This window comes from Xenopus laevis, chromosome 2L (assembly GCF_017654675.1).
Source record: "Xenopus laevis strain J_2021 chromosome 2L, Xenopus_laevis_v10.1, whole genome shotgun sequence".
Lineage (NCBI taxonomy): Eukaryota > Metazoa > Chordata > Amphibia > Anura > Pipidae > Xenopus > Xenopus laevis.
The window spans coordinates 17,895,118-17,921,506 of record NC_054373.1 but is presented as its reverse complement, the minus strand read 5'-3'; the positions used below and the strand labels follow the sequence as shown (position 1 = coordinate 17,921,506).

The window sequence follows — 26,389 nt, the reverse complement described above, 5'->3', positions numbered from 1 at the left end:
TAATCATAAACAATCACTTGCCATAATAGGCTGAGTTGGATAGTAATTGATAGTCACAAAGAGCTGATGGTTAGACAGGCATGGACAGTCATTTGTCACAGAGAGCCAACAGTTGCATAGTAAAGAATAGTAATTTGCCACAAAGCAGGTGAATAGAACACAGACTTCGTTTTTTAATAAACAGGAAAACAACCATTTATTATCACCTAATTACATCAGGGTAATGATCTGCTAAGCTTGAGAGGAAATGGCATATTTACATTTTCCATAAGGATGAAATGAGAAAACAATGCGTTTACTGCGGAGATTAATGCGCCAACTTAGAATTTATTTCTTATTATCCCCCCACGCATTTTTCTTCTTGATATTGTTTTTCTATATTACAGATGTCAGAAATTCCCAGGTAATTATACATATTTGTTTATGCAGAGCACTCAAGTGAGCCGGCATTCTGCTCTGCGCTCTAAATCATTTTGCAACCAGTCATACAAGGTTATCAAAGGCCGGCATGAGCTCTAATAACAGATTATTGCATTTCTGACAGCCCCCTATTCATAACAGGCACACGTTTGCTCTTTGCAAACACTCAGTTCGTCAGAAATTTTAAAGGAAAGGAGTCACAGTTATAAACGAATCTACGTGGTATTAATAATAATAATAATAATATAATAATAATAATACTTTTTTGACTGCTGAATACTGTCATGACTGGGTTTCATTAAGTCCCATAATTGCTGATTAGGACATTTTTCTGTTCCGGGACAGAAAGCGAGAGCAGCTGCTGTTTTATTAGCTGGTCGTAAGCCAAAGAACTACAGGCTAGCAATTACTGTACACAAGAAACTGAAGTAAGGTCAAATATACCCTCTACCTTCAATGAAAAATAACAAATATTGTACCCAAAAGCATCAACAATATATAATGGTAGCATTTAGTTTTATTATATTTCCAAAATATGTTGAGTTGTGTTACAATAAAGTTTTTCTAACTTTTTTGGCTCAAGCCCTTCCCATCTTCCTATAAAAAGGGCTACGGGGCAAATTCACTAAAGGACGAAGCGCCTAACGCTAGCGTTAATTCACTAGCGTATCGCATTTTCATTAAATCGCCACTAACTAATTCACTAACAGACACTGGCGTAAATTTGCTAGTGTTACTTCGCACCCTTACGCCTGCCGAATTTGCGCAACGGACATAACTATGCAAATTCACTGACGCACGCATTTTTCTGAACGCTACCTTTTACGCCAGACTTCCTTCGCCATCTCAGACCATGCGAAATGCAATAGAGTAGATAGGGATTGCTTCAAAAAAAGTTAACAAATTTTCTAAGTCCCAAAAAACGTGGCGTTTTTTCTTTTTTTATGGGTGATAGGCTGAATAAGATCGAAAAACTTTTTGGGGCTCCCCTCCTTCCCCCCTACATTTCCTAACTCATGGCACCTTAACTATACAGTGGGCACATGTGTAGGGCAAAATAAACATTTTATTTGCTGTTTTGAAGGTTTCCCAGGCTTGTGTAGTGCTGCTACATATACCTCCATTGTAACATTTGGCTCCGTATGCAAATTAAGCATCGCTAGCGTAACTTCGATTTGCTTGGCGAATTAACGCTAGTGCAACTTCGCAACCTTACAATTCCCCTGAGCGCAACTTCGGATTTTAGTGAATTTGTGTAGCGCTGGCGAAAATACGCCTGGCAAAGTGTGGCGAAGTGGACGCTGGCGCAACTACGAATCTTAGTGAATTTGCCCCTACCCTGTAATTTTTCAGCCATAGAATAAAACAACTTTAGGAACCTATTTACTAACATTCTTTTTTTTTTCATGAAGTTTAAAAGATTCGTTAAATGTAAAAATCACAAAAAACTCTAATACAAAACTTCTCAAAATACTTCTTTCTTTACTTAATTAAAGAATTGTCTGTGCTTTTAGAGATATTTGGATTTTGTTTTTCAGATCATTCAGTACTTTTTTTCCTTTGGTAATTTTTACAGTATATTTGGATCTTTTAATAGCTTTCATGGCATTCTTTGTTTTTCGGAGAAATAAGGGGGGTTGTAATTAAAATCTCAAGAGTGGTTTAAAATTGGGTAAATCATTCACTGGTGAATATCACATCGCTCATTATAGCAAAGCAAAAGTTAGTGTTAACACCTGCTCTGGAGTTTCGTTAAATATTTTGTTTGCTTTACGATTGTGAAATTTTATTACATACAAAAGCCATTTGTTTGCAAACTTTGCAAGGAAGTCGATGAGGTCTGAAATTGGTCAAAAATACAATGAGTCCTGGTTGCCAACGTGTTTGCGAAGGTGTTTTGCATCAAAACATATTACATTCCCCCAATAGTCGTGGTTTCAAAACGCTAAAATATCACTAACACTTGACCTTTAATAAATGGGCCTCTAAGGGTTCACCACACATATTACATGACCATTGAAGGAGTATCTAGGACAGCAAATACACATTCTTTCCATATTATATTTTATAACCTAACTGGGCTCAAGGATGAACCATGTAACCACCATTCCAGGACCATCTAAGAGGTCCAGACCCACAGCTTGGGAACCACTAATGTAGGGTCTACTTATAAATCAAGATAAAGTCTTCAGAGGTGTTGTTAGGTCACTGAAAATATACCAAGTGCATTCAGCTATCAGAAAATACATTCAATAAATAATTTAAACAATGGGAAACACAATAGAGGGTGATTAAATGCAGTTTCCCAAACTTTAAGGTCAGAAGTCACTCGGAAACCTGAGGAGGTTCAAGTGGTCTCCATGAATGGAAAAAACTACTGCTGCTATCACAAAGAGCATATTTCAAATTCTAAAAAATTGCATTCAGCTTTTATAACACAATACCACAGAGGATTTGGCAGACACCTCTAATGCAAGTTTCAGTAGTAATGTTTGTGATGGCTGAGGTCTATGAAGACTATAAAGAAGCATTGGAGACAAGATTTGGAGAACCACTGATACAACAGAACTGCTGGGATATGGCAGTTGTCAGGTCAGGATCTCCTGGTAGATCACAACATACTTTTTTGGCAGCACAGTGGCTCACGAGCATCATGTTGCTCACCAACCCCTTGGATGTTGCTCCCAGTGGCCTTGTGGCTTAATTTTGAATTCCTGGCTTGGAGGCAAGTTTTGGTTGCATAAAAACCATGTGTACTGCCAAACAGAGTCTTGTGTAGGCTGCCAGTGCACATAGGGGCCAAATAGCCAACCACAGTCCTTATTGGGCACCCCCAGAACTATTTTCATGCTTTTGTTGCTCCCCAACTTTCTTTACATTTGAATGTAGCTCACAGAAAAAAAAATTTCGGGACCCCAGTCTAAATGCTTGTACAGTAATTTAACCACAGGCTTCCATACTGCTTCCTCTGGAGATTTAAAATGGAACATCATCATCATCCATACTCTCGCCAGCTAAATTCATTTGGAAAATGGCAGAATACATGCTTGGGTTCAACAATTTATAATGACTGAATGGCGAATCTATAAGACATGGGAGAAGATTCATTTTTGTAAGATTTTTGAGATATTTCATATCTGAAAAGAAAAAAGGAACCCACGTCTGACCATCAGGAAAATAGTTTACCCATTTTTGAGATGAAACTTTGAAACGTCTGGAAAAGTTGTGATAACCTTCATATATTTAGACGAAGATGCCTCTGTAACCCTCCTTTGGCTATGTAACCAAAGAGAAGGAACCCTACCCCCAACCCAAGACTCCCTCCAATGTCCCCTGCTTTAGAAGTGCAGAATTGCAAAGCAGGGTTGGAAGGCGCCAGCTTGTGCTGTTTTGGATCCTCTTCTATATGATTCCCAACGCGGAGCATGTGCATTGGAAGCTGAGATAAGTGCCCTCTGCCTTAAAAAACAGCCCTTCTGTTCTTGTGTGCTACAAACACTGGTTTGCAGTAAACTTTTGTCAATAAAAGTTGTGGTGACAAAATTCCACTGAGACATGGACTATTTGTATGTCTTCATCTTCATTCCATGTGTCCAACCTGTAGACTATGTAGAGTTCTTTATTTTTCCCAAGAGCAGAGACTGGATATTAGTCAAAGCTTTAGTTTTCCGGGTTGTTTTTCAGAGAAGGACAAATCGGTCCTCTGGGGTCATTCATTCATTGGCTACAGATCCCTCCAATTACTTTAAGTTCCCTGTGAGCCTCTGAATGCTAGTTTACCTGTCTTGGCTTTATCCTGAAATAAAGAGAATGTGATTTATCTGTTAGATATTTTAGGTTTGTTCTTTTGTTCTTTCTTTTCCTTATACAGTAGACAAGTGTGGAGAAGTGGATCAATGGTTTTGGTTAAAAGCATCAAGTCTAAGGCCAAATTGCCAACCTGAAAAAGTTGGAATCTTACACGCTAACAAAATGCAATTGTTTCTGGGTACAACAGAAACCCACCCCTTTCTATTGTCTTTGGAGACAGATCTATGAGTAGGGAGATTATGGGCAGATTGCTGTAACGGATTGAGGAGATAGTACCCCTCGAAATCCAGTAAGCAATACATTGAATTTTTACCCCCATTAGAGGCACATTCTAGTAGATCACTGTAATAGAAAAATTGGTGTGGTTCCACATCTGAAATCCATTGTGTAATTGGTCTATCACCAAGACTACTTCCCACCACTTTGTTGGAGACCAACCAGTACCACCAACCAATATGAAGCTACATAGCTCACAGCTGCAGCCCACCATGGAAATATAAGAAAGGGGGCACCATTTTCCAGGTCCAGAAGCCCACAACAAACCTTCCCATCGGTTGTCAAGAGCTACTAGACCAGCAGGAAACATTTAAGCCAACACAATATTATTATTGAAAAAAACACAAGTCTTGGCTCTGAGTTCCCAGGCCCAGGGAGAGGTTATCAAGACTACAGTTTATTTTATGTGGATGGAATAAGGGAGATGACATTAATTGTTACACATCAATCCCTACGGCAGTATACGGCCGCGCTGGAAATTATATTTTAAACCGTGAATATTAGAGGCCAAATTGTCAGTTCTATTATTTATACCTTCAATCACCATTTAGCTGGATAGTAAAAATTGCTATAAGGCATTGCTCAACCAAGATTGACTTCTCGTCTCCAGCTGATTTGGCTGCTTTATGGCGGGTGTCTCAAGTATTTTACTGTCAGCTAAATATAGTGGACAGCGCAATTAATAGATGAAACAGAGAACATGGAGCACCAGGAACATTAGGGGACGATGAGTCCATCCCTCCTCTTCTGATGAATGGAACTTTCCAGTTGACTCTAGGGAAACCTGGAGCTACTACGCCTAGTAGCTGGTGATATTTTCAGGTTTCCTACAATGGGTTGCATCAATAGGTACATCAGGCTTAAACCTCGAATCAGGTGCAAACGTCAGTGGGAACACGTTTATTGGACCTGATGCAACACCCACTCTCTAAATGTTACATGCAATTTTCACCTGCAACTGTATCAGATACAACTCAAGGCGGGGCCACAATTATGCTGTAATTATGGGGGAAACACTTCATTATGGGAAAAAAACATGTTGAATTGTGTCCAGATTTTGAACTCTGGACTTGTGTTCATAAATGACCCCTGTTATGTAAGATCTTTGAAGGGGTTGTTCAAATTAAATTAATTTTTAGTATGATATAGAGAGTGATATTCTGAGACAATTCACAATTGGTCTTCATTTATTCATTTTATTGAATTATTTAGATTTATGTTGGGCAGCTCTCTCCAGTTTGGAATTTCAACAGCTATCTGGTTGCTAGGGTCCAATTTAACTTAGCAACAGGCAGTTGTTTGGAAAAAAAAAACAGAAATACAAATAGAGGAGGACCTGCATAGAAAGATGAGTAGTATAGAATAACAATAAATGTGTAGCCTTATAGAGCATTTTTTATATGGGGTCAGTAAACCCCCCCCCCCCCGAATAGAAAGCTGGAAAGAGTCAGAAAAGAAGAAGGCAAATTAGTCAAAAACTATAAAAAATAATTAATAAAGACCAATTGAAAGCTTGCTAAGCATAGGCCATTCTAAAATGTACGAAAAATGTACAAAAAGTTAAACTGAAGTTGATCCCCAATAAATGAAGTAAAGAACCAGGATAGTTATACCCTTTATTATACAGGTATTTGGTAGCTGCTCAGGAGCAAGGAGACCTATCAAGGGATTTCATCAGGCTCTGTTTTAGGGTAGGTGTCAGGGCCTAGCAACTTTAAAGATTGGAGTCAGGACCAAGGAGGAAACTGATGTACCGGCTTGACAGTAAATAGTCCGATTTGTGGTTTCAAAAGGGATTAGAAAGTTTGTGGTTGTATCCAGGCAAAAGATCAGGGCAGGCAGCTGTCAACTGTATTCAGCAAAATTAACAACAAAATGTAACGCACCCAGGAACACTCAGGAGTAGAACCTGTATTCGAGCACTGAACCCGGGGTCCCTGGCGTCCTTTTATCAGGTAGTGATGTCATCACAACACAATGATGTCACTACACACCCATGGGCGCCACTACACAGCCCATCTGGTGCTCCTGACAGTAGGCCAGAGAGGGCATTTAATATTATTTTGCTCCCATTAATAGTACATGGGTATCTAATGGGCTCAGTTATACCTCCCCGCAAAAGATATCCATGTTGTTTAAAGGGGACCTGTCACGCTTAGAAATAATTCCAAATTCTTATCTATTGTGTTTGTTAAGCAAAATAAACTTTACTTACACTATATAGATTATTTAAATATTGGTTGCAGTCGGCCTTTTAATTCTCAACCACAGCAAGCAGGCAGCAGCCATTTTGTGGACAAGCATTGTAACGCTTCAAAATCTTGTTTCTGCACCAGAATTTACCTTTGCATTGGCTACACAATTAGAGACTGTGAACAGGGAGGAAATATGTAGGAAGTGCTGAATGGAAAGTGAAAGTAATTGCTTGCCCCGCCTCTATGCCTCTAAGGCACAGAGGAGGGGCAGACAATATATGATTGACAGCTGAAATCTTTAAATGCATTTATTACAAATATGGATGTTTTAAAGAATGTTTTAAAGAAAAAAATAATATGGGTTTCGTATCTAATTTGGAAGGGACTTTTATTATACAGCTTTTTATGTCTGGTGACAGGTCCACTTTAAGGTGATGCCAAAAGCATCATGATTATAGGATCATCCCTATGTGATAGACTGGCTCTTGTGCCATTTTTCTACAGATGGAGAAACCACCCTAAACCTATTCATTCTTTCATTCCTATTCATTCCATGGATAATATTCCTTCCCTGCACACAAGGGCCATTCATACAACAACCACTCCAGTCTGTGGAATGCCTGGAACCCACGCAGAAAACACACACTTATCCCATAAATAAGCCGATTAACCACACAGACTCCTGACTCCCAGGCACACACACACCAGTAGGAGACTGAATGAATAACAAATGAGCTGATTACGGGATAGCGACTCCTCTCGACAAGAAGCAAAATGTCACAAGCCGGAGAATTTCTACCCTTTCAATAAAATAGTGTGTTCTATTTTTTGTTTTATTGGAAGAAATGAAGAAATAAATAGTCCATGTATTCCATACTCTTCAGATGAACGTCTTTGGGAGATGTGGGAGCCTGTACCATGATGTTCAAATGTAGATTCCCTCAGCCTCCCTGCAGATTGTTGCTGCATGACAGTGTAGGGCTAATTTGCTTGGCTGGTTATGCATGCAGTGCATATCACAATGTAGGAGCAGTTTAACAACAGGCTCACGTACATTTATTTTTATCCAGTGATAAGACCCATTATCATTTTCACCCTTCCAGGACCTTTCAGGGTAGTTCACCTTGAAATCACGTTTTAGTAGGATATAGACATATAGTCATATTCTAAGGCAGTTTTACATTTTGAAAGGGAGACAGTCATGGAAAACATGTTTTTTTTTTGTTTTCAAAATGCAGCAAATAGTGCTGCTCCAGCAGACTTCTCCACTGAAATCTTTAAAAGAGCAAACTGAATTTTTTATATTTAATTTTGAAAACTAGACATATTGTCAGTTTCCCAGGAGCCCCCAGTCACATGACTTGTGCTCTGATTACTGCGGTTAAAAGTTGGAGTGATGAATTGAACTCTTCAACTTCACCTCCTTTCGTGACTTTGGGTCTTTTCGCCGCTTCAGGATTTTCATTCAGCTGTTTTCGTGACTTCGGGTCTTTTCGTGACTTTGGGTCTGCTTCAAGACTTCAATTTTGGCTTTTTTTGTGACTTCTGCTTTTTTCGCGGCTTCAGGACTTTGGCTATTTTTGTGGCTTCGGGTCTTTTCGCCACTTCGGGACTTTGGCTGTTTGGCTTTTCAGCACTTCTGCATTCGAGACTTCTGCTATTCGGCACTTGTGCATTCAGAACTTCGAAACGAGGCGGCACAGCTTTGGGCTTCGACGCTGTCAAGCAATGGCAGTCAGCAGCAAGAAAGTTCTGTTGTTGGGTGTATACTGTATACAGGGCCGCCATCAGGAGGGCACAGGGGGTACAAGTGTACTGGGCCCAGGCCTGAAGGGGGTCCCGGCAGTGCTGAACTTCTGAAAGAGCCGGGCCCCCCTGATAGCGGCCCTGTATACAATATACACCCAACAACAGGACAAAACCTTGCTCTACTTTCTTGCTGCTGACTGCCATTACTTGCTACCCCCAAGTCTTTGTCCATGAAAGATTTAATGGAGATAACCAGTAGGTTTCTCGTAAGGGCCTGCTTAGTCCAAACACCAATAAATTGCAACCAATGCCCACCCCAAGCCTTTATGAAAAAAATAAATGCATTAAGTATCAGTGAACAATGATTCCAAGGCCTGACAGCTCCATTGTGCAAGTGTAACGGTCTCAGATGCAACTGCACTCGCAGAAATCCGTGCCGCCCACCATAGAAAGATTCCCGTTTTTCCTTCACGTGACTTAATTAATAAGAGAACGGTGATGAGTTCCAGTAGCTGCTGCTGAGCAGAATATATTAGTCATACAAAGAATAACAGATACAGAGGGATATTTCCATAAGCTCATTACTGATGAATTGTGCAAGGGACGTTGTCCAGATATTCTCTATACTTTATTACCATGATCTGCCCAAAGGAGAATAAGCAGAATAAACATGTGCAAAATCTTTTCTATAGTTTTTATTGAGGGTCTCATAAATGATATTTCTGTCTTTAGCTTCAGCGGTTGCTAGGAAATCCATGGAAAGAAGAGGTGGGGGGCTGCATGTTGGAAACCCCATTCCCATGTGAATGCAGGAAACCCCCAATTATTCTTAGCTTCTTTGTGTATCTTTTACTCATCACTAATAAGATTGCCTGAAATATCACAGTTACATTCAGTTGATTGTTGTTACTGGTCATTATTTCCTGTTTGGTTCAGTCCAACTTCCTGGGGAAAATAATGTTTGGGAGCGGACGTGTGTGTTATACTAATATTGTTCCATCTGGAACGTAAAGCAAAAATAAACACTGCTTAAAGGAGTTGTTCACCTTTGACTTAACTATTATTGTATAAGTTATAACTCTTATAGTATATTGTAGAGAGTGATATTCTGAGACAATGTGCAATTGGTTTTCATTTTTTATTATTTGTGGTTTTTGAGTTATTTAGCTTTTTATTCAGCAGTTTGTAATTTCAGCAGTCTGGTTGCTAGGGTCCATAAATTCGGGTGAATAGGATCGACTCACAAACTCGAATCGAATTTGAATCCATTTTTAAAAGTCCATCAAACGACTCCAAATTCATTGTAGCAGATCCCCCATTGGCTAAAACACCAATTCAGCAGGTTTTATATGGTGAATAATTCGATTTTTTTTTTAACTCAAATCAAATTTGGACTATTCCCTAGTTGAATTACTCTAAAATGAACTCGAAATTCGAATTTGAAAATTCTAATTTTCGAATCGACCCTTGATAAATCTGCCCCTAAGGGCAGAGACACAGGCTCAGATTCGGGGGGAGATTAGTCACCCAGTGACAAATCTCTTCTTCGAGGCGATTAATCTCCCCGAACTGAATGTAAATCGCCGGCGGGATGGCACTCGGATCGCTTCGTTTTCCAAAGTCGCCTCACGAGGAAACTTCAGCCGATTTCGGAACATGAATCGATCCGAGTGCCATCCCGCCGTCGATTTACATTCTAGCCGGCGGGAGGCAGTTTGGGGAGATTAGTCGCCCTGAAGAAGAGACTAATCTCCCTGAATCTGAGCGGGTGTCTCTGCCCTTAATGTTAACTCGAATGGTGGAGAAGTCTGGGAGAAACAGGAGCGGCTTTGAGCAGAGGCAGACGGTGGATTGTATGTAGGAACCAATGCAATTCTTATTTTACACAAATGAATAATCGCTGGTGGTGGGTAAAACTCTCTCCCTGGGAACCAGTCTCTCTATCCCCCTCTCACTAAATAATCCGTCCTTCTCTCTAGGAGGCCAGCAAACTCCAAAATTGTAGCAATTACTTTTTAGGTTCCCTTTTTTCGAGGGGTAGACAAACTATGCTACACAAAATATTATGAACGTAATCATTATCCTGCAGATCAGACTGTGCAAAACAAATCGTTATCTGCAGCAGACAATGAGTCTTATGTGGTTTAACCACAAGGCATCTCAGCTACTACAGTAATGATCCAGTCTGCTTAATGGCAGCTTATTTCCATTGCTTAATCAGATACAGACAGAACAGGCTTTTGGAGAAGCAGAGAATAGATTTCTGGGTTGCACACATTCTATCCCTGCAGAGAAGCACTTGTATGTACAGTATGTACGACACATATTTACCCCTTGGCTTATATTGAGGTATAATCTCATACAGGTTAAAGGATCAGTTATCTCGAATGCTCCGAATTACAGAAAGGCCGTCTCCCATAAACTCCCATTTTCTTTTTCTCTGTAATAATAAAACAGTAGCTTGTACTTGATCCCAACTAAGATATAATTAATCCTTATTGGAAGCAGAACCAGCCTATTGGGTTTATTTAATATTTTATGTGATTTTTTGGTAGACTTAAGCTATGAAGACTAGGGATGTACCAAATCCACTATTTGGGATGCAGCCGAATCCCCGAATCCTTCATGAGAGATTCGGACAAATCTAATCAGGAAAGGAAAAAGTCACGTGTTTTCCCTTCCCGTTCCAATTTTACATATGCAGATTAGGATTTGGATTCGGTTCGGCCAGGGGGAAAGGATTCGGCTGAATCTGAATCCTGCTGAAAAAGGCCAAATCCCGAACCGAATCCTGGATTTTGTGCATCCCCTTATTACGGAAAGATCCATTATCCGGAAAACCCCAGGTTCCATACCTGTACTATTGATATGCCATATTATATATTTATATATCTATACATACAGAAAGCTGAGGTACAGCATCACTACAGTTATATCCTCTCCATTTCTGTCTGTAGCAGCCCTATCACCTCCAATAGCATCACATGTATAGAGGGGGATAAACATCAGAGGTGGGATATAAGGATATCACTTTTCTGCCAATCAACAGGATGCTATTGACTCAATAAGCCCTATAGTTGTGCATCAATAGATTGGCCTTTGACTTTAGTTCGGTGGAATTTCCTGCTAACTTAAATACCGCTCGTTACAACATATTTTCCTTAAAGGGGAATAAAGTCTAAAATAGAATAAGGCTAGAAATAATGTATTTTGAATACTAAACATAAACATGAACTTACTGCAGCAGAAGCCTAATAAAATAAATGATTTATGCTGCAGTTGGCCACAGGGGGTCACCATCTTGTAACTTTGTTAAACATCTTTGCAAGACCAAGACTGTGCACATGCTCAGTGTGGTCTGGGCTGAAGTTGGGAGGTTAAGCTTAGGGATTGTCATAAATGATCAAAACAGCACAAGTCAAATAATATCAGCCATAGAAGCCGATATAATAAGACTGATTAATAATCAGAATATACAGACTGCACTGGGTCTGCGGATACAAATCTCTACACCTTCATCCTTTATAAGGAAACAAATAAAGCTGCTCGAGTTCTGAGAAGTAAGGGTGGTGGCAGACGAGGCAACTGGGGGAGATTAGTCGGCCAGTGACAAATCGCCTCTTCTTCGGGCGACTAATCTCCCCTAAATGCCTTCTCATCGGCTATAATGTAAATCGCCGGTGGGATGGCACATTTTTTAATTAAAGTATATTAGAGATAGGTTTCTTTTTCATTAAAGAACGTAAAAATGGGATTTTATTTTTTTGCCTTTACATGCCGTTTAATGTGTGCAATATACCAGCACGTAATGCTTAAAGGGTGGTTTACCTTTAAGTTAACTTTCAGTATGTTATAGAATGGCCACATTTTCAATTGGTCTTCATTTTTAATTTTTATAGTTTTTGAATTATTTGCTTTTGCTTCTGGCTTTTTCCAGCTTGCGAACGCCATCTAAACAACAAAAGCTCTGTAAAGCTACAATCGAATTGTTATTGCTACTTTTTATTACTCGTCTTTCTAGTCAGCCCTCTCTTATAAATATCCCAACCTGTTATTCAAATCAAAGCATGGTTTCTAGGGTAATTTGGACCCTAGCAACCAGATCAGAGCTGCTGAATAAAAAGCTAAATTACTCAAAAACCACACAAAATAAAAACCAATTGCAAATTGTCTCAAAATAGCACTCGCTACTTCATACTAAAAGTTAATTTAAAGGTGAACAACCCTTTTAATGCTTAAAGGGATCCTGTCATCGGAAAACAATTTTTTTTCCAAAACACATCAGTTAATAGTGCTACTCCAGGAGAATTCTGCACTGAAATCCATTTCTCAAAAGAGCAAACAGATTTTTTTTATATTCAATTTTTAAATCTGACATGGGGCTAGACATTTTGTCAATTTCCAAGCTGCCCTCGGTCATGTGACTTGTGCCTGCACTTCAGGAGAGAAATGCTTTGTGGCAGGCTGCTGTTTTTCCTTCTCAAAGTAACTGAATGTGTCTCAGTGGGACCTGGATTTTACTATTGAGTGCTGTTCTTAGATCTACCAGGCAGCTGTTATCTTGTGTTAGGGAGCTGTTATCTGGTTACCTTCCCATTGTTCTTTTGTTTGGCTGCTGGGGGGAAAAGGGAGGGGGTGATATCAGAAGATAAAGAAGCAGGGCTGACCGGCACTCATACGGATCCACAAGACCAGAGATATTCAGTTAAAAAATAAATTTATTAGTAGAAAAATTAAAATATCAGCTCCATCTCCATCCACCCTACGCGTTTCACACCCCTCAGGGTGCTTAGTCATGGGGTGATATCACTCCAACTTGCAGTACAGCAGTAAAGAGTGACTGAAGTTTATCAGAGCACAAGTCACATGACTTGGGGCAGCTGGGAAATTGATAATATGTCTAGCCCCATGTCAGATTTCAAAATTGAATATAAAAAAATCTGTTTGCTCTTTTGAGAAATGGATTTCAGTGCAGAATTCTGCTGGAGCAGCACTATTAACTGATTCATTTTGAAAAAATAGTTTTTTTTCCCATGACAGTATCCCAGGACATGATCTGATCGCAGAACTCCAAAAAGCTCAGTTCTAACAATTAAAAGGGTGGAGCCACAATCAATGGAAACCCATTGTGGACAGTGACAACTGGTTAGAGAGGGAGAAAAGTCTGATAGGAATGTGAGTCGGTACTTTGGTTTACTACAACCTTCTTTTATTTGTGAGCCACACTCAGATCTAAAAAAAAGTTCCTTGGAGATGCCAAATAAGGGGCTGTGACTGGCTGTTGCCTGCAGGAAACTCTGCTTGGGGTAAAACTTCATCTTTATGTCTTCAAAACTGGCCTCCAAGTCAAAAATGTAAAAACGGGAACCTATTTTGAGGCCACTCAGAGCAACTTGTTGGTTGGGTATCACTGCCTTAGAGGAACAAGGGGGACCAGGCAGGAGGATGTACCACCAGGGGTTCCTAATATATAGCAGGCAATGTGGTCACTAAAAGTTGCTGGATCCACCCCTCCCAAACGTCCTGATGGTCATCTATTTCTCAAATGTCAATGAATTTGTTCATCAATCAATCAATGCCCTACTGGAAACCATAACAGTTCCACATATTCAGCTTTTATGGTAAGAAACTAAATAACAGTGAGCGTTTCAGCCAGCCCCGGACTGGCAATTTGTGATTTCGGGGCAAATATAACAGGGGCTGCTGTAAGATGCCATAAACAGTGACTATTTATTGGGCTGCTAGTGGCAGTTTGGGCCTCTTTGTATTAAAATGCCAGGGCCTATTATGTATCCCAGTCCAAGCCTTGTTTCAGCTGACAGTTTCTACACTAGAGAGAACTATTTGCCACATTTGGGGAGACTCCATTGAATTCCCTATGAAAATCTTGAGAAATGAGAGAGAGAGACGCGGCAGAGGAATGGAGGTATCGGCGAACAAAAAAAAAGCCACACACCAATAAATCGTTTTTTTTTTTTTTTATTTATTTATGTAACACAGTGTAGAAAGCTATTAGTTCATAAGCAATGATTCTGTACAATCATCCAGCAGAAAGATTTATTTTGTTTTTTTAATTTTTGTAAAGAATCTCTGCTAATTTTCAACCAGCTGGGCACTTTTTTTTTTCCTTTCCCTAAAAAAAGTGCTTAGAGAATTACGAGAGAGACATCCAACAACCCCCCTTTAAAAGCTGGAAGGATCACCGCAAAACATTGTGTCGCAGGCACATCCAGTACTAAAATGAGGTTTGAGCTTAAAAAAAAACAAAAAAAAAGTACATGAAAAAGAAAAAAAAATTCTTATATATATATATAGATTTTTTTTATTTAATTTTGATTTTTTTTTTTCCTTTTTGCAGTTCCTAAAGTGTGCACATAAAACAGGCACAAAGAAACGAATGTGTGTTCCCATGATTTTCTACACCACTAACACAGGAGAACGATCTGTACAAGAACACGGTATAGAGGGAAAGAAATTGGTAAATTTAATGGAATATTTAAAAAATAAAATTGAAATTTTAAATGCATAGCGGTGACAAAAAAAAGAAAAAGAAATTGTCGTCGGCAAAGGGAAAGCAGCAGAGCCTTAAATACATAAAATTGCCATCCCCAGTCATTTGTAAAGCAGGTTTCAATCATTTTTGTTTGTTTTTGTCACAAATCACAAGAATAATATACAACTGGAACAACATGATAAATAATGGGGAGGGGGAGGGGCTAGGCATGCAAGTAGTTAAGAGACAGCTAAACTCTTTACAGTACACAAAAACATTCATTGATAATGTCGTGGAAAGAGGGAAATGTTAAGAGAATACGTTACTGATAATTCCGTAGGTATTAGTTCTGACTTCGAGCATCTACTTGTGTTACAGCACAGCTGTCAAAAAAGGGGGGAAAATGAGTAAAATGATGAAAGAGAGGTGGATTGGTGCGGTTGCTTTTGTTTGTTTTTAATTCTCTCAACAAGATGATTTTTTTTTCATTTCCTATATTTATATATGTATATAACGGCCGCGAGCGGTGAAGCAGGTTTTCTCTGCGGTCTGATTCGAGAGGCTCCCGGGGCGGCGTTCTTAGTTCTGCATCTGTTCGAAGAACTTGTACGTTGGGTTCTCGTAGCCGTTCTGCTGCATCTTGGTGAGGTGGCGCTCTTCTGGGGTCACCGCCGCGTCCACCTAACAATCGGAGAAGGAGACACAAGTCTTAGGGCGTTTTTAAAAAATCTCAGTCGCCCGTAAATACGCATAAACTGCACTACCACTGAAACTAATGGACTACGCACCATGGTAATTCTCTTATATAGTTAGTTAGCCAAAAATGTAATGTATAAAGGCTGGAGTGATTGGATGTCTAACATAATAGCCAGAACACTACTTCCTGCTTTTCAGCTCTCTAACTCTGAGTTAGTCATCGACTAACATGGGACATAACTGTTCAGTGAGTTTGCAATTGATCCTCATCATTCAGCTCAGATTCATGTGGCCCCCTCAAGTCTCTGATTGGTTACTGCCTGGTAACCAATCAGTGGAAGCCAAGAGAGATACAAAGCAGGAAGTAGTGTTCTGGCTATTATGTTACACATCCAGTCACTCCAGCCTTTATACATTACATTTCAGGCTAACTGACTATATTAGAAACATTTTTCATTTTGCACAGACTCTCTATTTACCCAGTTTTTATTTTTTATACTGAACTATTCCTTTAACTCAAGTGGTTCTTATATTCTGTGTCATCCCTTGGCTCAATTCAACCACACTGCCTGACTGTCTGGCCATGTATATCAGCTTGGTGATTGGTTTAGAAAGTTCTGTTCAAACCAAATTTTTCATATAGGGATGTCCCATGTTGACGGGTGTGTGGGGCACAGAAGAGAAGCCAGAACTCTGCAGTTCCAATGGAACAGGCTGAATAAACAATAGAATGTGGCCATCCACATGTTAGGGGTGACAGTTGGTTGGCCATTCTATGGGCACCTTGAAGTTGGCTATATATACTGGTATTTATTTCTAGAGCACCACAAATATACACAGCGATTTGCAAGGCACCAACACGAACACACACAGTTATATGTGCGCCTATCACCTGAAAATAGTTTTTCCCCATTGAAGAGTCCACCCTCCAGTTGGGTGAACCAATACAATGTTACTAAGAAAATTATCCTATCAAGGCCCTGGCACCAGGAGGCAGTAACCAATGCAGGCGGCCATGTTGGGACACTGCGCCTAATGAGCGACAGTCCCAGCTGGTTTGTTATGTGAATAGGTGGGATGTAGGACCATGATGACTGATCTATGTCACTGAATGTCTGTATTGAGGGATCATTCAACCACCCATTATGTGAATACCTGAACATGACCCCGGGTGCTAAATAGGGGGCTCTGTTAGCTTACGGCCAAGGAACAGGGAAAACTTTTGGAGATAGGTGCCCTTTAAGTGCTAGGAGTTGATCAGATGGTTCAAACAAGAAGAACTGTGGCAGCCAATCACAATTGTGGTGCATTTGAAAGCCAGACTATGGCTGCCAGGCTGGAATCACATGGGCTCCGTGTAAGATGAGCTCAGGTAAAGCTATAGTAGTCTGTAGTTAATTTGACCAGATCAGTAGCACTTCCATTGTCTTTTAGTACATTTTTATTAAGCCATGGAGTGCTTCACAACCTTTCCTTTTTACATTCACATATCTATCAGGCAGGTTTGAAACTCCCCCCACTGGTGCATTGATGCAGCTCTATCCCAATGGGTAAACATAAGGTATGATCCAAGGGGCCAATCAACTGAATCCTCCTAATATGAACCAGAGGCTAAATCTGGTAAATATCAGCAAAATAAAATGAGCCAAGCTGTGACCCATCTCCTGCTCACACATCCATCATGTAATGGGTTGAAGGCAACATTCTAACAGGCCGGGAGATCAGCAGGGCTCATGATTTATGGATGACTAGTAGATTCCCTAGTGACTGGGCCGACTGGGGCCGATGCATTAACTGATCAATACAACATAGAAGAAATTGACTTCACGGCCGCTGCACATTAAAGGGGAACTATCGTGAAAATGAAAAAACTTAATATAAGCCTCAGCGTACTGAAATAAGAAACTTTCTAAATACAATCAATTAAATCTGTACCATTTCTGAAATAATCAAGTTTAGGTTCACTATTGCTATCTCAGCATCTGTTTCTCCTCATTCTGTCTTCATTCAGGAGTTGGGTGTCAGACGAATGATCCAATAGATCTTATAGGGGGGCTCCTTTTGCCTAGTAGATGTATTAGAGCTCACTCTGTTAAAATCATGTCTCTCTACATATAGGATTTGTGCAAAAGGCAGTTATTTTGTTAGATTTTGTTGAAAGAAAACCCCCCTATAAGATATATTGGATCTAACTGTCAATGAATATCTGATACCCAACTGCTGCATGAAGAGAGAATGAAGAGAAGCAGATGCTGAGAGAGGAATAGTGAAGATAAAATTGATTACTTCAGAAACAATGTCGAATATTTAACGGATTGTATTTAGAACATTTCCTATTTTAGTATGAAGAGGCTGGAATTAAATTTTCATGTTCCCGATATTTCCCCTTTAATAACCTCGTGACAAGATTTAGTGGCACCCCCTGTGATGCTCGTGGCTTGGTACATGCTTCCACCTGCCTTTAATAACTACTGATTGAATATTACAGAGTACGAGTGTCCCATGTGGTAAGGGTAACAAAGGAAACCCAACCTGCCCCCGCCACCATCTTTAGAAACTCAGCAGGGGCCCAGCCGGCACACTCCTTACCTCTACTACTCCATGATGGATAGTTGTGTATTGCTTCTTCTTCAGCATCACTAAAGTGATGACTATCACCGTTGCTATGACAACGCCCCCCACCATCAGACCAATGATTGCTCCTTTGTTTGATCCCACTTCCTCTGCGAAGAAGACCTGCAAAATAAAACAAGGGCTTTCTATAGAACACACAAGGTTATTGTGACTCGCTACGCCCCCCAATATGGCAGCTCTTCAACACCTGAGGGCAATGGCTTCTCTTGTTCTTTCCTCCCTAAAACGTAGGGTCAATATCAACCCCATTTCACCCTATAACTGCTGCAGTGCTAAAGGGAACCCCACTCCCAGCAGCCTCCAGATGTCTAATTGTATTTCACTCACCAGTTTCTGATGGTGCACTTCATAGGCAGTATCGTGTCTATATTCAGAATCCATCTTCACCTCTGAGATTTCTTCTGTTTTGATATTGGTCAGTCCCGAGCCTGCGGGATAAAGAACACCAGAGAGAGGCTGAGGAAGCAGATAAACTCACCGATTGGTGAATACCGGCAGCAAATCAATCTCTTTAGCATAGAATGAGAGATACGTGTATATTCATATCCTACATACAGAATAACTGATGTCAAATGCACATTAAACCCACTTAATGACTCCAGAGAACAACACAGGGGCACATTCACTAACCGGCGAAAAATCGCCAGGCGAAAATTCACTCAGACAACGCTAGTTTGCTAAAATGCAAAGTTGCGTCCAGGGCGCCGAACGCTGGCGAATTTTCAGGGAACCTTAATAAAAAAAAATATATATAGTCGTTATAATGTATAGTTCCATATGTTAGAAAATGGGGGAACCCGGTTACCCAAAAAAAATTTTAAGGACTTTTTCAGTTTATCACTCTGAAAAAAGCGTTTTTTTGGGACTTAGAAACTTTTTTTCACTAAAGATTGAGGAAGATATATGTACTCTAATGCACTTCGCCTGGTCTGAGCTGGCAAGTCTGGCAGAACAGGTAACGTTCAGTAAAAGCCGCATCTTAGTGAATTTGCAGAGTAACGTCCAATCGCCAGAGCGAAAATTCGCCTGGCGTTAAGAGTGCGAAGCAACGCTAGCGTCTATCTCCTTCGCTACCAAAGTGACCCTGCGCCCGTTAGTAAATCGGCAAAGTCCCTGCGGGCGGTAACGCTAGCGAATTGACGCTAGCGTTAGCCTCTTCGCCCTTTAGTAAATCTGCCCCATAGTCAGAAGCTCAGAATTCCTGCCTGTTCCCTCTCCAGGTTACATATTCTGCATAGACTCTCCCCTTTCCAATGTAACATCAGATGAGGCTTAGGAAAAAACATTTGTATTTCTTTGCTGGTTTGTATCTCAACGTCAACCCCCCGCCCATCTTATTTGGCTGCTCTGTGTATAAGGTAAGACTTCCGAATCAATGTGTAAATCACGTGTAAAGCCCAGTCACATGCAGACATTGCATGGAGTCCACTCAGATATCCTAGGTCAGTACAAGTGGGTACCATGCCAAATGACATCCCATTCTGTGGCTGGTTCACCTTTAAGTTAACTTTTAGTATGTGATAGAATGGCCAATTCTAAGCAAATTTTCAATTGGCCTTCATTTTTATAGTTTTTTTTTTTTAATTATTGGCCTTCTTTTTCTGACACTTTCAAGCTTTTAAATGTGGGGGGGGGCACTGACCCCATCTAAAAACAAATACTTTGTAAGGCTACATATTTAGGGGGTTAATTATTAGGGATGCACCAAATCCACTATTTTGGATCCAGCCGAACCCCCGAATCGTTTGCGAAAGTTTCGGCCAAATACCGAACTGAATCTGAATCCTAATTTGTATATGCAAATTAAGGATGGGAAGGGGAATTTTTTTTTACTTCCTTGTTTTGTGACAAAAAGTCATGTGATTTTCCTCCCTGCCCCTAATTTGCATATGCCGGGCAGAAGGATGTGGCCGAATCCTGACAAAAAAGGCAGAATCTTGGCCGAATCCCGAAACCAATCCTGGATTCAGTGCATCCCTATTATTTATTAAAGTCCAAATACCAAAAACTTGAAAAATTGTTCAAGATTTATTATACCCCGAGGATGGAAAAAAGTCAGAACCCGAAAGTCTGGCATCTCAGACCTGCCAAGGTTGTATTTAAAGCGGTTGTTCACCTTCCAAACACTTTTTTTCAGGTCAGTTGTTTTCAGATTGTTCCCCCGAAATAAAGACTTTTTTTTTCACTTTCCATTATTTATTTTTTTACAGTTTTTCCAAAATCTAAGTTTGAAGTTGAATGTTTGTGTCTCAGTCTGGCAGCTCAGTAATTCAGTTTCCGATTCTAAAGTGTTACAATTTTACAACATTGAGTTGATCCATTTCTCAGCAGCATCTCTGGAATATTAGCAACTATTGTTTCAATTCTAACAGCTGCCTGTAATGAAACCCAGAGATTCAAAGATAAGAAATGTATCAACTAAATGTATCAATTTAGAACAGCTTACAGGGTCGGCGACCCCCCAGAGCTGCTTTAGAAGGTGAAAAATTACACTTCAATATTAGAAAAACTAGGAAATATAAAGAAATTGGAAAAAGTCTTTATTTCTGGCGTTCTATCGGAAAACAACTAGTTGTTTGAAGGTGAACCACCCCCTTTAAGTCAATGGGAGGAATCCCTATCCTATTTGGAAGTTTCTGTGGTCTGTGCTGGAATTAGCCTGAAAATCCGGTTACTTCGTATTTTTTTAGGCAAAAATCAGGAAAAATTGGGCGATTCTGGAAAAAAAGAGAGATTTGGGGATTTTTGCTTGATTTTTTCGTGTTTGTCCCAGTTTTTTTTAATAATAAATAAGGTCACATTGTGAATTCTGGTCCGACTTTTTTTTATTAGAATTCTCAGATAACGAAGGCCCTTATTGTAATTGCTACCTTTTCTAAACCATCTTTCTATTCAGGCCTCTCTTATTCATATTCCAGTTCCTTGTTCAAATCAATGCATGGTTGCTAGGGTAATTTGGACCCTAGTAACCAGATTGGTGACATTGCAAACAGGAGAGCTGCTGAATAAAAAAGCTAAATAACGTTAAATAAAGTTGCAAATTGATTCAGTATATCCCTCTCTACATCATACTACAAGTTAATTTAAAGGTGAACCATCCCTGTAACAGTGCTCAGAGTCATAAAGGACATACATACCTGGGCGTGTAGTGAGCCCTCTATCTGCAGCAGGGCGGGCGTCCACTGGTTCGACTGGGAACATGCAGCAAAAACATAAGCACACGCAAATTATAATAGGCAATTAGCAAACCGGGATGAAGGAGAAAAAGAACGCACATCACTGGTGCTTTTGCACAAATGGAAGAAATAATCTATGGACTGTCTCTGTGTGACGCACTGGAACATATTCCAACACAATCTGCTGAACTAGCCCATTCTTCTTATGACAATAGAAGCCTTATGTCTATGGCGGCACCAGAATGTGTACCTTCCATCGTGTGTATACATAAAATAGCTGCTTTGTTTATGCACTTGAATGATTAAAGGAATAGTAACACAGAAACTCTACTATAGTTTATATAAACAAGCTGCTGTGTAGCCATGGGGGCAGCCATTCAAGCACAGGATACACAGTAGATAACAGATAAGTACTACTATAGTTTATATAAACAAGCTGCTATGTAGCCATGGGGGCAGCCATTCAAGCACAGGATACACAGTAGATAACAGATAAGTACTACTATAGTTTATATAAACAAGCTGCTGTGTAGCCATGGGGGCAGCCATTCAAGCACAGGATACACAGTAGATAACAGATAAGTACTACTATAGTTTATATAAACAAGCTGCTGTGTAGCCATGGGGGCAGCCATTCAAGCACAGGATACACAGTAGATAACAGATAAGTACTACTATAGTTTATATAAACAAGCTGCTGTGTAGCCATGGGGGCAGCCATTCAAGCACAGGATACACAGTAGATAACTGATAAGTACTACTATAGTTTATATAAACAAGCTGTTGTGTAGCCATGGGAGCAGCCACTTAAAGCTTAAAAAAAGAGAAAAGGCACAGGACACACAGAAGATAACAGATAAACTCTGTAGTATACAATGGGATTCTTTAGAATGTATATGTTATCTACTGTGTCTCCTATGCTTGAATGGCTACATATCAGCTTCTTTATATAAACTATAGTAGTACTTATCTGTTATCTACTGAGTCTCCTGTGCTTGAATGGCTACATATCAGCTTCTTTATATAAACTATAGTAGTACTTATCTGTTATCTACTGAGTCTCCTGTGCTTGAATTGCTACATATCAGCTTGTTTATATAAACTATAGTAGTACTTATCTGTTATCTACACTGTATCCTGTACTTGAATGGCTGCCCCATGGCTACACAGCAGCTTGTTTATATAAACTATAGTAGTACTTATCTGTTATCTACTGTGTATCCTGTGCTTGAATGGCTGCCCCCATGGCTACACTGCATTGTTTATATAAACTATAGTAGTACTTATCAGTTATCTACTGTGTATCCTGTGCTTGAATGGCTGCCCCCATCGCTACACAGCAGCTTGTTTATAAAAACTATAGTAAAGTTTCTGAAGCAAAGACCCCAGTTTTACCAATGCAGGGCAATACTACATTATATTGTCATTCCTTTAAAACACTGGTGTTACTGTTCCTTTAAAAGGGGGTCTTTCGCCCCATGAGGTCCTCATTCATATACAACTTAAATAAATATTGGTAAAACCTGGGGGCCTGAAAAATAATCAGCTGTGAAGCTCAGTAATATCTAGTGACGCCACTGAAAGTAAGTCATGCAATATGAGTCAACTGTAAGTGTAACCTCCTTATCTACCAGCCCTGGTGGCTTACTGGCAAGGTTAATTAATAGTCCTGCACAAGGCAAGCTGCAAAGGGAACCTAGGCCTGCTTCTGAGCACTGGCATGGTTAATCATGCAGATAAAACATATCACAAACATACAAACAATATGGGGTCATGCTGAAACACCTCAACAAACTGCAGATGGCAAGCTACCAAGCCATTATCTTGGGTCCTTGTGTTTCCCCCTACCTTCATTCTCAGTGTTTGCTGGAACAGAGTCCACCCCGAATGAATGCCAGGGCTGGAGGTCCTCTATGTTGAACTCTCCATCTACGGGAAGAAGCTCAACGGTGGTCTTGGTCTCGCTGAGAGAAGGCATCAGGGCATCGTTCCCGTAGCTGACTCTGTGGTCGCTCACCATGTTGGACACCATGTCATCTGAGTAGTTCTGCTCCTTCTGGAAGAGTTCATCTGAAACCAAAAACATGGCCTTACAAATCTAAACAAAATATAGATAATGTGTAACAGAGATCATATCATCCTTCAGATGCCTTATCTGAAAAAACATAGTTGAGCCAAGGATAAGAACCAGTAGGAGACCACTGTATTATTCAACATGGGTCTCATTCTAAGGCAGTGATCCACAACATGTTGCTCACCAACCCCTTGGATGTTGCTCCCAGTGGCCTCAAAGAAGGTGCTTATTTTTCAATTCTTGGCTTGGAGACAAATTTTTGTTGAGTAAATACCAGATGTACTGCCAAACAGAGCCTCCTGTAGACTCTCAGTCCACATGGGGCTATCAAAATGGCCAATCACAGTGCTTATTTTGCACCACTTTTCATGCTTGCGTTGCTCCCCAACAGTGATGGGCGAGTTTGTCAAAACGGGTGAAAATTTCACAAAACGCAAATTTTGACGCCAGGGACAATTCGCCTGCGTCAAAATGGGCGCCGGTGTCAACTTTGACACTGGCACCCATTTTGATGCAGGCGAATTGTTATTTTGCACTACTTTTCATGCTTGTGTTACTCCCCAATAGTGATGGGCGAATTTGTCCACGTTTTGCTGTGAATTTCCCAGAAATTTGCGAAACAGGCGAAAAATTCATGAAACATTGATGCCAGGGACAATTCGACAGCGTCAAAAATTACGCTGGCGCCCATTGCAGTCAATGGGGGTCCATTAATCGTCGCCGGCATCTAAATTGTCACTGTCGTCGATTCCGTCACCAGTGTCCAAAACATTTTTCGTGCCAAATTTGCGAATTTATTTGCCAGCGGCAAAACGTAGAAATTCGCCACGCATGCTCAGGGCCTGGGGAGTTTCCGGATAACAGATACTTTCCGTAATGTGAATCGCCATACCTTAAATCTACTAAAAAATCTTTCATACATTAAACCCAATAGGATTATTTTGGTGGGATCAAGTCCAATGTATTGTTTTATAATTACAGATTAGTGATGAGCCCAAAAGTTTTGGCGTGAAAAAATGACGCTCATACACTCCAATAGGTGAAAAAAATAGTTTTGCGTCATTTTATCACCCATAGACTTCAATGCATTACGGCGAATTTTCGGTGAAGCAAAACGGGACAGATTCACCCATCACTATTACAGAGAAAAAAAGGAATAATTTAAAAAAATTTGATTTAAATGGAGGTCATGGGAGATGGCTTTCTCATAATTTGTAGCTTTCTGGAAAATGGGATTCCTGATAACGGATCCCAAACCTATACTATGTTTTTGTGGGCATTATTTTTGGAGTTAGCATTGCATTTAACCTGCCATTCTGAGATGTCTGAACTGGCCAATTCTCATCTTTTCAATTTGTCTTCATTATTTCTTTTTTATAGTCTTTAAATTATTTGCCTTCTTCTTCTGACCATTTCCAGCTTTCAAATGTTTTTTTCAAATGTATTTTTTCCACACTGACCCCATCAAAAAACAAATGCTCTGTAAAGCTACAAATGTATTGATATTTATTTATGAATCATCATATTATAATAAACTTTGCAGTAACATTGCCTTGATGCCTTCCCCATCCAATCACTTTATTTGTATTCCCTAGAACAGAGAGATGATGAATTGGCAAATAGCTGGATTAAATCTACCTTCAAGCAATTTCTAATTGGCACAACTTAGACTCTGAGGTGGAGAACACCCTGGAGTAATAATTGTGCCATAATGGCCATTGTGCAGAGACAGGATTGGATAAATAACTGGATGGAGAATAGAGGCACCACGGGGGCCCCAGACTGTGAGATTTGTATCCAAGTAACATTATTATTTTTTTTTTTAACTACGCATAAAAGCTATATTCTGAAAACATGAACTTCTAGATATTGGGAAAACGTACAAAAGGCCAATTTTGAAAGGATTTGTGTACGTTAATAGATTCACAAGCAGGCAAAAATGGGAATTTGCTCTGGTAAATTGGCACGTTTCCCCCACAGAGAATTTGAAGATAGAAAAGCTTCTAATGAAGGAGGAGGACGAGCGGAGACAGAATGGGCTCGATTCATATCTGAGGATGAACCCAAGCAGATTATATGGGATGTAGGCACAGAAATAGACATTCAAGCCACAAAACCACCCTGTAGTTGCAGCTCCAATGAAATGTTCATTGGCTCAAGGACAAGAAATTGCAGCCTTAATTGGTAAAATATAAAATAATTTTTGGCCCAAACATTGTGCCCTATTTCCACAAAATTTAGGCTACATCTAGGGCAGTGATCCTCAACCAGTAGCTCGAGAGCAACATGTGGCCCCAAAGCAGGTGCTTGTTTTTTCATTCCAGGCTTGGAGTAAAAACTCTTTGTATATGAATGAATGTGGCTCATGGGTGAAAAGGTGAAAAGGGTTGGGGACCCCTGATCTAGGGTCATGGGCCGACAGGACACCTGGACAAAACCCGGTGGGCCCCTTCGGCCCAGACCCACTCTCCACAACCTGCACTCTGGGCTCTTTGTGACCTTCCCCCCACCCAATTGCATGAAAAAATGTGCAGGAAAATGTATGTGCTCTTGGGGGAGTAAGAGGGCTTTGTGGCTTGGGCAGGGGGACCCTGAGGGTGGCGATGTGGCTGCCTCAACACCTCCCAGTCCGACGCTGGCTACATCCACAAGATCCTCCTAAAAGTTACTCCAATTAAAATAGAACAATCTAATTTTCATCCAATAAATCACACAAAGAAGAATCATTCAATGGTTACCTTTTGTGTGTGGTTGGCTGCATCTGTGGGTGGCAATATTGTGCAGTGTAAACATGTGTGGAAGTGCTAGATTTTTGATTGGCTGTGTTATGTTATTGTGGGAAGTTGTGCACATGACAATGGAGGAT

General features: G+C 40.2%; 1 protein-coding gene across 4 annotated transcripts in view; it reads right to left on the bottom strand.

Annotated features, from left to right (window-relative positions):
- Positions 1–14,799: 14,799 nt before the first annotated feature.
- app.L (amyloid beta precursor protein L homeolog) overlaps positions 14,800–26,389 on the bottom strand; it is a 145,047-nt gene continuing 133,457 nt past the window's right edge. For all 4 annotated transcript variants that reach the window (XM_018244877.2, XM_018244878.2, XM_018244879.2 and 1 more), the window contains 5 exon segments: positions 23,298–23,519; positions 21,411–21,464; positions 18,601–18,701; positions 18,229–18,375; positions 14,800–15,624 (listed from right to left, as the gene is read on the bottom strand). In XM_018244877.2, the coding sequence (XP_018100366.1) occupies positions 15,523–15,624; positions 18,229–18,375; positions 18,601–18,701; positions 21,411–21,464; positions 23,298–23,519 (626 nt within the window). In that variant the 3' untranslated portion in view covers positions 14,800–15,522.